The sequence below is a fragment of the Hyperoodon ampullatus genome (assembly GCF_949752795.1).
Source record: "Hyperoodon ampullatus genome assembly, chromosome: 12".
NCBI lineage: Eukaryota > Metazoa > Chordata > Mammalia > Artiodactyla > Ziphiidae > Hyperoodon > Hyperoodon ampullatus.
Genome location: NC_136925.1, coordinates 75869684 through 75884615, shown reverse-complemented (window position 1 = coordinate 75884615; position 14932 = coordinate 75869684). Strand labels below are relative to the sequence as shown.

The 14932-nt window shown below is 38.8% G+C and overlaps 1 protein-coding gene across 4 annotated transcripts in view; it reads left to right on the top strand.

Annotated features, from left to right (window-relative positions):
* SYNE1 (spectrin repeat containing nuclear envelope protein 1) overlaps window positions 1–14932 on the top strand; it is a gene marked incomplete at both ends in the record, with an annotated part of 450185 nt that overhangs the window by 180453 nt on the left and 254800 nt on the right. For all 4 annotated transcript variants that reach the window (XM_079716491.1, XM_079716490.1, XM_079716492.1 and 1 more), the window contains 8 exons: window positions 1768–1947; window positions 3918–4068; window positions 4390–4548; window positions 5760–5942; window positions 9119–9220; window positions 11763–11966; window positions 13127–13334; window positions 14145–14257. In XM_079716491.1, the coding sequence (XP_079572617.1) occupies window positions 1768–1947; window positions 3918–4068; window positions 4390–4548; window positions 5760–5942; window positions 9119–9220; window positions 11763–11966; window positions 13127–13334; window positions 14145–14257 (1300 nt within the window). The remainder of the gene's footprint in view (window positions 1–1767; window positions 1948–3917; window positions 4069–4389; window positions 4549–5759; window positions 5943–9118; window positions 9221–11762; window positions 11967–13126; window positions 13335–14144; window positions 14258–14932) is intronic.

Here is a 14932-nt window from a genome sequence, read left to right as displayed (position 1 = left end):
CCCCCACTGCTTTTACCTGTTTGCTTAGAGGTGTGGAGAATGCAGAGAAGTGGGTTTAAGCAAAGTCGGGGTTTTGTCAGGTGAGATTAACAGAGAAGCTAGGGGGTCAAAGTTATTTTTGTGCAGTAAATTTGAGAAGTAATTTTTTACTACAGCGGTCTTTTCAACCTTCTTTTTCCTTCTCAGTAGAACTTCTCCCCACTCATCTTCTCAGCATCACTTTCTCTTGCATTTTTCAGGGGGCAAAGAAACAGCAGAAATGCGTTCATGCTAAGGCTCCCGTAATGGATAAAGATTATATTGACCCTGCCACAGTCATTGCCATTTGCTTCCTTTTAACCAGAATCAAACATCAAGCTCAGGCTTTGATGTTTAGATGATTAGATGTTTAGATGATAATGACTCCTGAGGTTGTATGCCTCATGGGCAATAAGCTATTTGACTAGCTTAGCAATAAATTTACAAAAGGGAATAAAATTTGGGAAGGAAAAATGGCCTCCAGAGTAAGGTAGAAGGACGAGCGAAGTGCGGCCAAGGAGCAAATGGCTCAGCCAGGAAATGAGCGGTAGGGTTGGTGCTGCACGGCCCTTCCTCGCAGGCTCGGTTCCAGCAGACCAGGAGATCCTAAAATTGCTGGAGGAGACCTGGGTTGGGCTCGAGAGCCACGTCAGTACCCACAACACTGAACTCACCAAGGTTGCACAGAGGCTACGGAAAATGTTGCCTGGAATCGATTGATCATTAAATCCCAGTCATATCATACTCATGTGTTACTGGGTGACCTTGAGCAAAGCACCTCTCTTCTTATAAAATGGAGATATTTTGATAATGCCTGCTCCTAGCCGCTTTGCTTTGGGAAGTAAATGGGATAATGCATATAGTCAGCACTATACCAAAATGCAAGAACTAAAAGAGTCAGTGGCTGCCTCTCTGTGACCACTTTTTTTACAAATACTCAAATATTAATCTATTAAGGACCAAAAAAAACCCATGATCATTTTCCAGTGGTAATCTGTTCAAAAAGTAGGTAAAGTTTTATTTTTAAATATTACTATTAATATGAGTCGAACTTCATGGCACAGAAGAATTTCTTTTATTTTTTAAATTTCTTTTCTATTTATTTTTATTTTGGGCTGTGTTGGGTCTTCGTTGCTGTGTGCGGGTTTTCTCTGGTTTCGGGGAGCGGGGGCTACTCTTCGTGGCGGTGCACGGGCTTCTCATTGCGGTGGCTTCTCTTGTTGCGGAGCACGGGCTCTAGGCACGCGGGCTTCAGTAGTTGTGGTTCGTGGGTTCTAGAGCGCAGGCTCAGTAGTTGTGGTGCACGGGCTTAGTTGCTCCGTGGCATGTGGGATCTTCCCAGACCAGGGCTTGAACCCGTGTCCCCTGCATTGGCAAGCAGATTCTTAACCACTTTGCCACCAGGGAAGTCCCCAGAAGAATTTCTTACCAATGACCTTTCAATAAGTACTCACCTACTTTACCTCCAATATTGGCCCTGGTCAAAATTCTTATACCACCAAAGCAAAATAGAAAGATAATACAAACTTAATAGCAGTTTGAAGGTGAATAGTAAGAATGACTTAAAGTGTTTTCTAAGGTACAGTCTAAATTATGCAAAGTTAACTTTAAAAACATCTTTATCCATTGATATACATTAATTGCTGTGTTAAAAGCTTTTCTAGCTACCAATATGCATGCTTTATGGAAAGGAAATACTAGTTCACTACCTTTAGTAAATTAATGATAAAATAACATTTTAACTTGCAGGTTGAGAGTTTTCAATCAGTTAGAAGATGAATTGAATTCTCATGAGCATGAACTATGTTGGTTGAAAGACAAAGCTAAGCAACTTGCTCAGAAAGATGTAGTCTTTGCACCTGAAGTCGACAGGGAGATAAACCGCTTAGAGGTTACTTGGGATGACACCAAAAAACTAATTCATGAAAAGTAAGTAAAAAACTTCTCAGTTTTTGTTTTTAACTTTCTACTTAATTTATGACATTGGGCCATTGCCTGTTGATTTGCGTTGGTGTGATCAAGAGTTTAATATCTTTTGCCAACTTAGGTATTCTCTGTCTATTTAGTAACATTAAAAATTTAGTCCTACAGAACTTTGTTGAGGAAGTTGTCTGGAGATAACAATTACATACAAAATTTGATGCTTAAAATCCAGAGTTGTCAACAGTTACAAAGTGCCACCAGGAGAGTCTTAACCCCTGATTTTCTTTTTCATTTTGTTGTATTTGTTTGTATTTGAGGTATGTTTTACATATGGTAAAATTCACCCTTTTCAATGTATACCCTTAAACTGTAGAAGTTCAACAAACTCATGCAGTTGTGTAAATATCACAACTATCAAATTTCACAGTAACAGTTCTACCATCTGAAACAATTCCCTTATGTCTCATTGTCATCAATCCCCCCCCACTCCCAGTCCCTGGCAACCATTGATCATTTTTCTGTCTCTGTAGTATCATCTTTTTCAGAATCACACATAAATGGATTCTTTCTGGTCTGGACAATTGTAAATAAAGCATATCTAAACACTCATGTTCATTTTTTGGTGTATACATAAGTTTTTACTACACTTGGTTAAATACTTCCTTTTACTTAGCTCAATGCACATTGTGATATGTATCCACAGAGTCCAATCTACTTTTATAGCTGAATGACATTCCACTTACTAGGTGTACCACAGTTGATCCATTCACCAACTGATGGATATTTGGGATCTTTCCAGTTTGGGCGACTACAAATAAAGCATCTGTAACATTCATATTTAATTTTTTTATGTATATATAAGCTTTTTATTATATACTGTAGACTATTAATATAGGCTTTTAAAAATTAACCATATTGCAAAAAAGTTATTCCATGTTATTAAATATTCTCCTAAATTGTGATTTGTTATAGGTTGCACAGTATTCAATCATAAGAATGTATCACAATGTACTCACTTATTGGCCTATTTGGGTTATTTCTAAGTTTTCCCCTATTACAAATAATGGTTATAATATATAATTTTACCCAAATCTTAGTGCACACCTCTTTCTTTTGAAAAATTCCTGGATGAAGAGTTGTTTGCTCAAAAGCATTTTACTCTTATGAACAAAAACTATCTTATATTTTGACGATTCTTGGGGGATTCATATTTAATGAAAATTTGTGTTCTTAAAATGGAAAAGAAAATCTCATATGTACTTTAATTTTTTTAAAAATAAATTTATTTATTTATTTTTGGCTGCATTGGGTCTTTGTTGCTGTGTGCGGGCTTTCTCTAGTTGTGGTGAGCAGGGGCTATTCTTCGCTGTGGTGCGTGGGCTTCTCATTGCAGTGGCTTCTCCTGTTGCGGAGCACAGGCTCTAGGTGCGTGGGCTTCAGTAGTTGTGGCACGTGGGCTTCAATAGTCGTGGCACATGGGCTCAGTAGTTGTGGCTTGCGGGCTTAGTTATTCCGCAGTATGTGGGATCTTCTCGGACCAGGGCTCGAACCCGTGTCCCCTGCATTGGCAGGAAGATTCTTAATCACTGCACCACCAGGGAAGTCCCTGTACTTTAATTATTGAGCAGTAGTTTTTGTTTGGTTTGGTTTTGGGGTTTTTTTGGGAGGAGTGGGTCTCCTTCCCCTCAACTCACATACTATGAAGTAATTAAATCACAGATAATTTTTTAAAAAATTTAACAGATTTTGTTTTAATGACTAGGTGGATTCTTCATTCATGGAGAAAATTTTGGACATTAGGGTTAAGTCAGATTGGCCAGAATGCTTTTGACATCAGTAGGTGGAAATAGGTTTTCCCTTGATTCCAGCATTTATCAGAGTACCCTTATGTAGTTATGTATCAGGTCCAACCATGGGGGAACTCTTCCCTATTCTGACATGTGACAATAAATGATGTATTTTCTTAATCATTACAGCCAGGGTCTATGCTGTGGACTTATTGACTTAATGAGAGAGTATCAGAATTTGAAGTCAGCTGTAACTAAAGTCCTAGAAAATGCCAACAATGTGATTGTAACCAGAACTACTGTAAAAGATCAGGAGGACCTTAAGTGGGCTTTATCAAAGGTAATAATTCAAGATGTATTTATTTTATTAGACTTTGTTAGTAGATTTGTTTTTACTCATAATGCATTCTCTATAAAACTCCTGTCAGTATATTTAGATACAGCTAATTCATGCTGACAAGCTCAACCTTTTTTTTTTAGGAATGCTTATATTCTGGGATTCTAGCAATTCGAGAAAATTATATATATCTGTATAGTTCATTATTACCAGTGGTTTCTGCATAAGGTCAACCATGAATTAAATTTCTTAGAGGCAAATGGTTATAAATTCTTGACATATCTCTGGTTGTTTTATTAATTAAGGAAACATTTATGTCCATAGCATGCAACTGCCAAGAATGAAATGTGTAATAAACAGAAAGAATTGGATGATTTTACCAGTAAAGGAAAACAGTTGTTGTCTGAGCTGAAAAAAATTCACAGTGGTGATTTCATCTTGGTGAAAACAGACATGGAAAGCACTGTGGACAAATGGCTGGATGTAAGCTCATCACCTGGGATTCTATGAATAGTTTATATATTCACATTTCTCAGTCACATTTTTGGGCAAGGATTATTCAGGAATGTGACTTCCTTTTTTAACTTTTAATGCTAAATTCAAAATGATACTCTAAAAAAATAGTGTTCACATACAGTTTAGAAATAGTTAAAAATTATTTGCTTTATTTTGTTAAATTGGCAGATTATCTAGAATTTCATTTGATAGCTTCAGTCATAACATATTTATAACTCTAAATGTTTTTCTTTTCCAAACCTTGAGATCATGGATAAAATAGGAGAATAATTTATAAACATCTTGCAGAATATTAAACAATAATGGATAATAATTTAAAGTAATAAGACTATAATTGTGCATTGAAAAGCATTGGACTTGCAGTTTACATCCTTGGCTTTTAGTTCTTGCTCTGTCATTTGCTAGCTATGTGCCCATACAACAAGTCACTCGATCTCTCTGGAACTCTACATCTCAATCCATACATATTTTACATTGTTTTCCAGCTCATAATTCCTGTGATTCTGTCGCTCCCCTATTATCAATATTTAGGTTCAGAAGTTTAACCTACAGTGGATTCCCTTACTTAAGCTAAATTACTGAAGTTAGATATTGATGTTTGCATATTATAATCAAATAATTTGGGGACTTCAGAAAACCTTACCTGCCTCCACTTTTAAAATGGTATTCTTATTATGGGAAGATTGTTAAACAGTAATACTAATAATACTTTAACCATGCAGAGTAGGTTGTTCTGTGCATTTACTTATTCTATAAATATGTGCAAGTCTAATTATGCACATTTTTATATCTCAGCATTACAAATAAAAGGGCTTATTGTGTCATTTTCAAAAATAAATACAGTACTGCCCTAGCTAGACTCCTATCCTGTAAAATTAAACCTTAGAGTGAGTTATATTATAGTAGACTGCAATAGACCTGTTATTGTTTTCCAATTTACAGATGAAAATCAAAATTCAATCAACTCTCCTAATGACAGAAATACTTGTAATGTGCATTGAAATGTAATGGTTAGCATTTACTTGAGCCAGGAACACTAATTAGATTATAATAATTTTTGTAAAACTTTGTTTTTCAGTCAGAATATGAAGGAAGCATTGACATATTTAATACTTCGGTGGGCAAAGAGCATCTGAAAGCCTCAGATTTAATGATATGGTCTCTCTTTTCTATCCCAGATATCAGAGAAAATTGAGGAAAACATGGACAGGCTGAGAGTAGGCCTGTCCATTTGGGATGATGTACTTACAAGTAAAGATGAGATCGACGGATGGGCAAACAATTCTGTTCCACAGCTGACCAAAAGCATCAGCAACCTGAATAACAGCCTCAAAGCAGAAGAATTCCTGAAAGAATTTGAGGTAAAATGCCTTTACCTTCATATGTGAGTTTGTGGTACATCATTGACCAGAGTATAAAAAATTGTCTTTTTTGTAAAGCTTATTCTTCCTTTCAAGACACATACTATACTCAATATTTTGTAATAACCTATAAGGGAAAGAATCTGGAAAAAATAGATATATATTTGTGTATAACTGAATCACTTTGCTGTACACTTGAAACTAACACAATGTTATAAATCAACTATACTTCAATTTAAAAAAGGAAAGAAAGAAAACAAACCACTGGAAAAAAAAAGTAAAGTTCATTCTTCCTTTCAAGGCACATAATAAGTGTAATAAAACTCTTTACTATCTTTTGCTGTTTACTTGAAAGTTGATTAGGCTATGGATAAGAGGGATGTTTTCTTTTTTGCATTCTTATCATTTCTCGGTTGGGGCTCTTAAAGTATTAGTAGAAAAGTAAAGATTCATAAAATCTACAATTTGTCCCATTCATCTGAGATTATGGCACCTTCCTATCGGAAAACCAAATTGAAAATGTTTGTAATCTAATGATATTTAGTATCTACTTTTTCTTCATTCAAACAAAATGTTTACTGAGTACTTACCACGGGTCCTAAACACTTAAGTTAGGTGCTGGATTCTTCCACTGCCTTTGCAGAAGTGGAAGAAAACTGGAGATTGGAGGGTCACAGATTTCCACGGAAAGTGGGCTTTTAAAGTTCTAGTGACCAATTTATTTTAAATTCCTCTTTTAAACTCCCATTTCTTGCATTCATTTATTCATCTGCTCATCAGATTCCCAATGAGCACCTAAAATGTGGCAGGCACTGTTTTGGGCACTGATAATTTAATAGTAAAACAGACAAAGTCACTACCCTTATGATATTTACATTATTTACATTACAATATATATCATATGTAAAATGTCAAGCGGTAACTGGGCTATGATGAAAAATGAAGTAGGGTAAGGGGAAATAGAGTGTCCAGAGGTAACCTGTTTCACAAAGCAGGGGACTGACTGTGCCCTTGGTGGGGGAAGAGACTGTTCACATTCTGTGCTCCAAGGCCCAGTGCTGGGCCTGGCACACATATGGGACATGACAGACACATGAAAGAATGCAGTCTGAATAAAATGTTGTTGAATCATCTGTATTGCCTAAGTTATCAGCTGTATTTACCCAAAGAACATCCTATAGGCTGTTCCTATTTCTAAGAGCAAACATAAGTAGAGGGAATTATCCAGACCAAAAGTACAGTCAGGAGAGGGATCCCACAGTCTCTTTAGTTGCTACCTTTGATGTTAAATTAACATAACAGCTCCAACAGTGGTGTGTACTGGAGTACAGCTTGTACCAGCTCACAAAAGTCACAACGTTTTCAGGAATTTTGTGAGCCAGTGATAAACACAACCATTATTAAAAATTATTAAAAATTAAATTGTAAATAACTGTACCATTAATTTGTATTAAAAAAGAAAGTAATGAATTCCCCAAACTTATCACTTCCTAATTATTATTTGACAATTACTGTTATCTGGCTCTTGAGTTATTGACACATTATATCCATATGATGGAAATACTATAGAACGTGTACACCTGAATGGTGCTTCCAACTCCATGTTCTGTGACATCATGCTGTAGCTCAAAAGGGTGGTAAATGCTACAGATCAGGGCCAGGTGTTCAACCAGCCTGGAGGATACTCCTACTACTGACCTCTGGGATCCAGGGAGCCAGTGGGTCTCAGTCACATTCATTATGTCCAGGTTCACTCACTCACAGAGCTGTTTTTTTTTTTTTTTTTTTTGCGGTATGCAGGCCTCTCAGTGCTGTGGCCTCTCCCGTTGCGGAGCACAGGCTCCGGACGCGCAGGCTCAGCGGCCATGGCTCACGGGCCCAGTTGCTCCGCGGCATGTGGGATCTTCCTGGACTGGGGCACGAACCTGTGTCCCCTGCATCGGCAGGTGGACTCTCAACCACTCTGCCACCAGGGAAGCCCAGAGATGGGTTTTTTATGCTATGCTCTGTGATGCACCAGCTAATAAAATCAGTGAGCTGGATTCAGCCTGGTGCCCAACAGTGCCGTGGCTGCTGCAGTGCAGGAAATGAAGTTTAGGTGCATAGGGGTGATGCCTTAATTTCCCAGGCTGCTTCTGGGGAAGGCCAATGGGCCTGGCAGGCAATTCATTAATTCTTACTGGGCAAGTAAATCACTTTCTAGATTGAAGGCATCAGGAGGTTTGTTAGTGTCTACAAAGCACCAAAATACCACATTTAAGTTGAGAGGGAAACTTTATTAAAATGTTCCTTCGTGGAGCAGCCGCAGAGCACAGGGAGATCAGCTCGGTGCTCTGTGACCACCTGGAGGGGTGGGATAGGGAGGGTGGGAGGGAGACAGAAGAGGGAGGGGATATGGGGGTATGTGTATATGTGTAGCAGATTCACTTTGTTATACAGCAGCAACTAACACACCATTGTAAAACAATTGTATTCCAATAAAGATGTTAAAAAAAAAAAAGTTCCTTCATGGGCCCAGATAACTAATGACGTTTCCAAGCATCTAATTTGTTCCATAATGATTCTTTGATTATTCTTTCTTCTCCTTTTGTGTTAGTGTTGGTGCCAAAAAAAAAAAAGACAAAAGTCAAAATGTTAGATGTCAATTTCCTAATTGACCTGTTTCTATTTAACTACCCTTTAAATTTCCATTTGAAATATTTCTTCTATATTACATATAGTCTACAGTAATTAAGAGGCACTCCTGATGTGTATTTGTTTTGAAATACTTTCTCAAGACTTTAATGCTGCCATAGTAGCCAATGATATTAATGCTAATAAATAAATGACAGTTAGTCTGTTGAAAATCCCCGCTGACTCAAGACTTTCGGTTAATGTTTAATTTTTTCCGGGAGCATTTTTTTCCCATAAAAGAGAAGAAAGAAAGTTCTGCCTACTCCCTCACATTCCCAGTGAAAGTTAATGGTGACATTTTTCCACGTTCACAAATAATGAGAGTCCTCAGAAAATGAAGCAGAGTTTTGGTTTTAGTTTTTTGGTTTTTGTTTTGTTTTTTTTACCCTGGGTTAAAGTTGGGGCTTTTTGACAGAGTTAATGCTTGAAATTATTAAATGCCAAGTATAACACGTCAGTGTTTTGGTTAGTTATGTTTTTCCCCTTTGTCTTTTATTTTGCAGTCTGAAGTTAAAAAGAGAGCATTGAGATTAGAAGAACTTCATTCCAAAGTTGATGATCTTAAAGAATTAACTAAAAATCCAGAAACACCACCAGACCTTCAGGTAAGCACTCAATCAAGTTTGTAATAACTCTATATACTATACACTCTCAAAAAAGTGTATATATATGTCCACATATATATACACACACACTTTAAGTATTTATTTACAAAGTATATGTTTATGTATATGTGCATGTATATTCTTATTGTTATCATTGTCGTAATTCCAAGCAAGCACATAGATGTTATCAGATATGGGGGTTAAAATATTAACATTTTTAGAATTCCATGTGCTAGTATTAATAGCATATTTCCAACTCAAATATTATAATAAGATTAGTTCCTTTTTTCCTTACTAAATTTTGGAAGTGGTAGCATCCAACTTGCCTCATGGACCATTTTAAGCCTACACAGAAACAGAAACCACATTTATGAATATTGATATTCTTATTGACATTTTTCTAATCCATTTACTGAATAATGGCGTTTGAGCGATCACGGTCACAAATCCCCCTTCAAGGCCCTTTAGATGGCGCACGTCCACAGGTACCAGGAGACAGGCCAGGCAGACCAGTTCTGACCAGGCAAACTGGGCTGCTTCAGTGAGGGAGCCTGGGAGCAGCCAGCACCGGGCTTGGGGCCAAGGGTTCTAACTCATTATTTTAAGCTCTCTATTTGTTGCTGTCTTCATTTTCTCTCTTCCTATTTCTTCTTTATCTACTGTTTCTTGCTAACAAGTCAATTTTGTTTGTTCCCCTATACTTTTCCTCTGACCCAAGGCTGTGTATCTATCAGTTAGTATCATTGGTGGATGATATACTTGTACCAGAAGGTTAGAAGTTTCACCTGAAGCAAGAGTAGGCAGAAGGGATGCTGATCATCCACAGAACTGAAAAGGAGAGCTTGTGCATATCAGGGGCATAAACGGGTAACAGTTGGACTTTGCCAGAGTGAAGATGGAGGCAGGGTTTTGAGAGAGAGCTTCTGTTGTTCTCTGGTTTCTCTCTTACACACACACCCCTACCTATACTCAGAGAGGAAGTATGGGGGTGCCTGCATCTTACCTCAAAATGAGAAGGATTTTGACGGTACCATCTAGAGAGCATGGCATATGCCCCCTGCAGTTGGCAGACACAGGAGTCTAGTGTCTAACTCCCACCACGTAAGACCTTAAGTGTGAGAGACAGGCTGGCTGACTGCTGATGTATTTGCCAAAGGAGAAATGATTGTTTTGAGTGGCCTGCATCCCAGAGGCATCTGGGATGAAATACCAGCGTGTGACCTCACGCCCAGAAATGAATTATGTTTCTTTTTTTTTTTTTTTTGCGGTACACAGGCCTCTCACTGTTGTGGCCTCTCCCATTGCGGAGCACAGGCTCCGGACGCGCAGGCTCAGCGGCCATGGCTCACGGGCCCAGCCGCTCCACGGCATGTGGGATCTTCCCGGACTGGGACACGAACCCATGTCCCCTGCATCGGCAGGTGGACTCCCAACCACTGCGCCACCAGGGAAACCCCAGAAATGAATTATGAAAGGAAAGGAGGAGGAGAGCATTACCTGTGTGCATCTCAGGGTACCTAAGAAGGCTTTCTGGGGGAGGAACAGGCCTTGGCCGCTAGGAGTTAAAGAGATACCCACAGGCTGCACAAGGAGAAAGTGAAGAGCCAGACAGGACTGTATCGCCTGCATCTAGGGGACGTCAGCGGGAGGTGGCAGCAGTGAGGGAAGTCTCAGAAAACCCCACACACGAGGCCTGTGAGAGAAGTGAGTGTAAACTGTCACCCGGCCCGCAGAGCAGAGATGCCAGCGCCCAGCAGCTGTCACCCACCTCCTGCCTGTCCAAGCCTGCAGGGGTCAGAGGCTGTACACAAAGTCAGGGAGTAGAAAGAATGTGAAGAAAGACCAAAAAAGGCACTTGGCCTCTTTTCTCCACTGGAGGCTTCCTGTTTGCAGCTGGTCTGAGCTGAGGATAGGAAAAAACATCTTAGCTTTCAGTTCAAAGTTTTGATTATTCACTGGGACTAGAAGTTCTAACTGAGGAATTGAAACTGCTTTGCAGTTGATCAGGATTATAAGTCCTTTTATTATTATGCATGGGGCTAGAGGAGTTCAGAGCCCTCCCAAAATCAATCACCCAGGGAGGAGAGAAGTAGCCTCACTGAATATTTTAAATAGGAGACAAAAATGACATTGCTCCATTATAAAATCCCCAAGTGGTGTTTGTTCAAAGTAGCGACTACTTCAGGGTGAAAAGTGTGTATTTCCAGGAAGAATGAAGAGCAGGTTTTTGGTGCCCAGCTTGGTTACTCCGTGTAAGTCTAGCTCTGCTTTGGAAATGGGATCTCGTGGATTCCCTGGCACCTCCGTCAAAGCCTCCACTTTAAGAAGTCCAGTGTTAACGGTAATCCTCACACTTTCCATTTTCCCATTGCTTAAGATATTTGGCAACTTGTACCCACTGATTTTCCTTCTTAGAAAAGTTGAATTAGCATCCATGGTTAGGCTTCTGCAATTTTTACAGTTAAGCTGCACGTGAACGGAATCCTACTGAATGAGTGCTCTGGTCTTCACAGATTTTAATGAAATCTTACTTCATGTTTAGTTTATAGAAGCCGACTTAAGGCAGAAACTGGAGCATGCCAAAGAAATTGCTGAAGAGGCAAAAGGAACCTTGAAAGAGTTCACCTCTCAGAGTGCACAAGTGGAGAAGTTTATTAATGACATTGCAACCTGGCTGACAAAACTAGAAGAATCGTTGATGAACTGTGCCCAAACTGAGACTTGTGAAGGATTGAAAAAAGTGAAGGTAAGTCATAAACTATCACTAAGTGTTTACACTTCAATCTAATATTAATTCTCCTGTATTTGGTGACTATAATAAAAATGGAACCTCTGTTCTCAATTACCCGTATTAACACCAAACCAACTAATTCATGATATAGGAGACAGCAAAGCAAATAACAGATGGAGAACTGAATGCAGCTGGTAAGAAACCAAAGACAAATATTCTAAAAACAGAAAGCATGCATTGCTATAGGACCTACTCATAGGTTGTACTTGTTAAGATTTTTTTTAATAAAAAGGTGGGAGCCTATAGAAGAACTGTTTGAATTTCTACACATTTTCAAACTTGAATGCCTAGTAGTTTTTCATCACTTAATTACTTTTATTGATCAGCATGACTGCTTTTATCCTGAGAGGGATATATATATATATATATATATTTTTTTTTTTTTTTTTTCCGGCACGCGGGCCTCTCACTGTTGTGGCCTCTCCCGTTGCAGAGCACAGGCTCTGGACGCGCAGGCTCAGCGGCCATGGCTCACGGGCCCAGCCGCTCCGCGGCATGTGGGATCTTCCCGGACCGGGGCATGAACCCGTGTCCCCTGCATCGGCAGGTGGACTCTCAACCACTGCGCCACCAGGGAAGCCCCAAGGGATATATTTTTTTAAAATGGTTGAGAAAGCAACATATGTGTTCTGTGGTCTTTTAGCATATTTTCTTACTGTACTTGAGACTAAGGACATACGCTTTTAAAATTAACTACCGGTGTTTTTGATGTGGCCTGTGATCCTGAAACAAAACCCAAGTAGCCCATGGAAGATGTGAACATAGGAGGGTGACTCCATTAATATAATGGCTTCTAATTGACTAAACCCAAGATCCTGGGCTGGAATCCACAAAGACCTTTTCAATTTGCTTGAAATCCTAAACTATAACCCAAATCATAGCTACCTCTCAACAGTGTTTGCAGTTGTTCCCAAGGAGAACTGGGCATAATTCTGAAAGAATCAACACAAATCTATCACAAATACTCAAAAAAAAAAAAAAGTCCGACAAACATATATACATTATTGAGTGGATTTCAACAACATCACTTTCCAAAAAACATTCCAGAGTGGAGTATATGGAATATTTCTCTTGAATGTGATGAATATCCTTCATGGCATATTTTTATTCTGTAGGAAATACAAAAAGAACTTCAAAGTCAGAAAAGCAACATCAGTTCCACCCAAGAAAATCTCAATAGCTTGTGCCGCAAGTACCATTCAGTGGAGCTGGAGAGCCTGGGCAGTGCGGTGACGGGGCTGATGAAGAGACATGAGGCTGTGAGCCAGTCCTGCTGCAAGGCACAGGCCAGCCTTCAGGATTCTCTGGAACAACACTTCAATGGTGAGCTCTGACAGGTCTTAGCTTGAATAGTTTGTTTACAAGACATGGTCCAAACCAAATGCTGCCTAGAAACTGCCAGAAAACTTTCCACAAGAGTAGCGTTTTAAATTTGTGTGTGTGGTGAGATTTGAGCAATCAAATTGTTGTGGTTGGGCTCTCACCATACGCGGAATTCTTCCTTTTTCTCCTTAAGAGAGTAGGAGTCCGCCATCATGAGGAATCTGAACTTCATCTGGATTTTCTGTGTAGAGCTCATTTATGTGGAAGATGAGTCCCACTGCTATGATGAAGTTACACGGTAAACTTGGATCTTAGGAGAGGCTGTGAAACAGCAGCCATGTAATTCAGGAAATTGCTGGACACATGTCCCTGACTCGGCCTCCCACACAGTTGTGCCTCTGCTGTGGTGTGAATGTAAGATGTTCTAAGTCAGCGTGGTGGGCAGAGGAGATGGTTCTTCTCTTTGCCATAGGAATGGCTTTAACGCCTCTAGAGCATTGCTCAATCTGACATAATCAGGCAATTATCTTTCTTTACTGAAAGAAACACAATGGGAAATCAAACATGTCAAGAATACGAATTTCTTTTCAGTCTTATATCTGAGGTAATTTCTCAATTCTACCATGAACAGTCATGATTATAGATCATACTGTATTATATTCTATATTATTATCATTGTTGTTTTCTTTCTGGAATATTTGTTGTAAGGCAAGATGCAATGGGCTGAAGGCCAGAATTAATTCATTGTGGTCATCCTGGAAGCTCTTTCAATGTTTTGAATGTATTTCTTATTTTCGTTACTTTCCAAAGAGTCTATGCAGGAATTTCAAGAGTGGTTTTCTGGAATAAAGGCAGCGGCAAAGGAATCATCAGATAGAACTGGGGACAGCAAAGTTCTGGAGGCAAAGCTCCATGATCTTCAGGTATGCAAGCTGGCACTGCTTTTCCTTCTTCCCTAAACTGCACTCAAGTGCCTTCAAGTCAGACCTAAATCATCTATTTCCCCAAACCTTATTTTCTTCAAATTTTTCTTCTTCCCTAACAGAATGAGTTTTCTTGACTTGAAAGGAGATAGTTAATATATGAAAAGTAAGTTGAGAAAATGTTAGAATTTCAGAATTTCTAGATCCCTTTCCTCTCTTTTTTAGCCTGTTGATCATTCTTTGGAATTCATTCAGAACTAAACCTAATTTCAGTTTTTATAGCAGTAAAAGCATAAATAATTGTATCTATTTTACATCATTATCATGAAGGAGTTTTAAGAAAGAAGACCTGGCTTGTGTATTTTAATAACCTATCATCTAAACTTGGAGCTACGATATATTCAAATAAAAGCAATAGATATTATAGATTTTATAGGTGTTACAGACAATGAAAAATGTATAAATTCTGGTAAGGGAAGGCCATTGTGACACAGAGGTAAGAATGACTGACAGGAGCCTAGGTTCAAATTGAGTTTGGGCCATTTTTCAAGCGACTAATCTGAGCAAAGCACTGTGTTAAGTCTTATAAAAATAATTTTATAAAATTAATGAGGAGCATGAGGATTTTGTGGCCTTATGGGTGATGACAATTATGTAGATAACTCATTAGCAGTC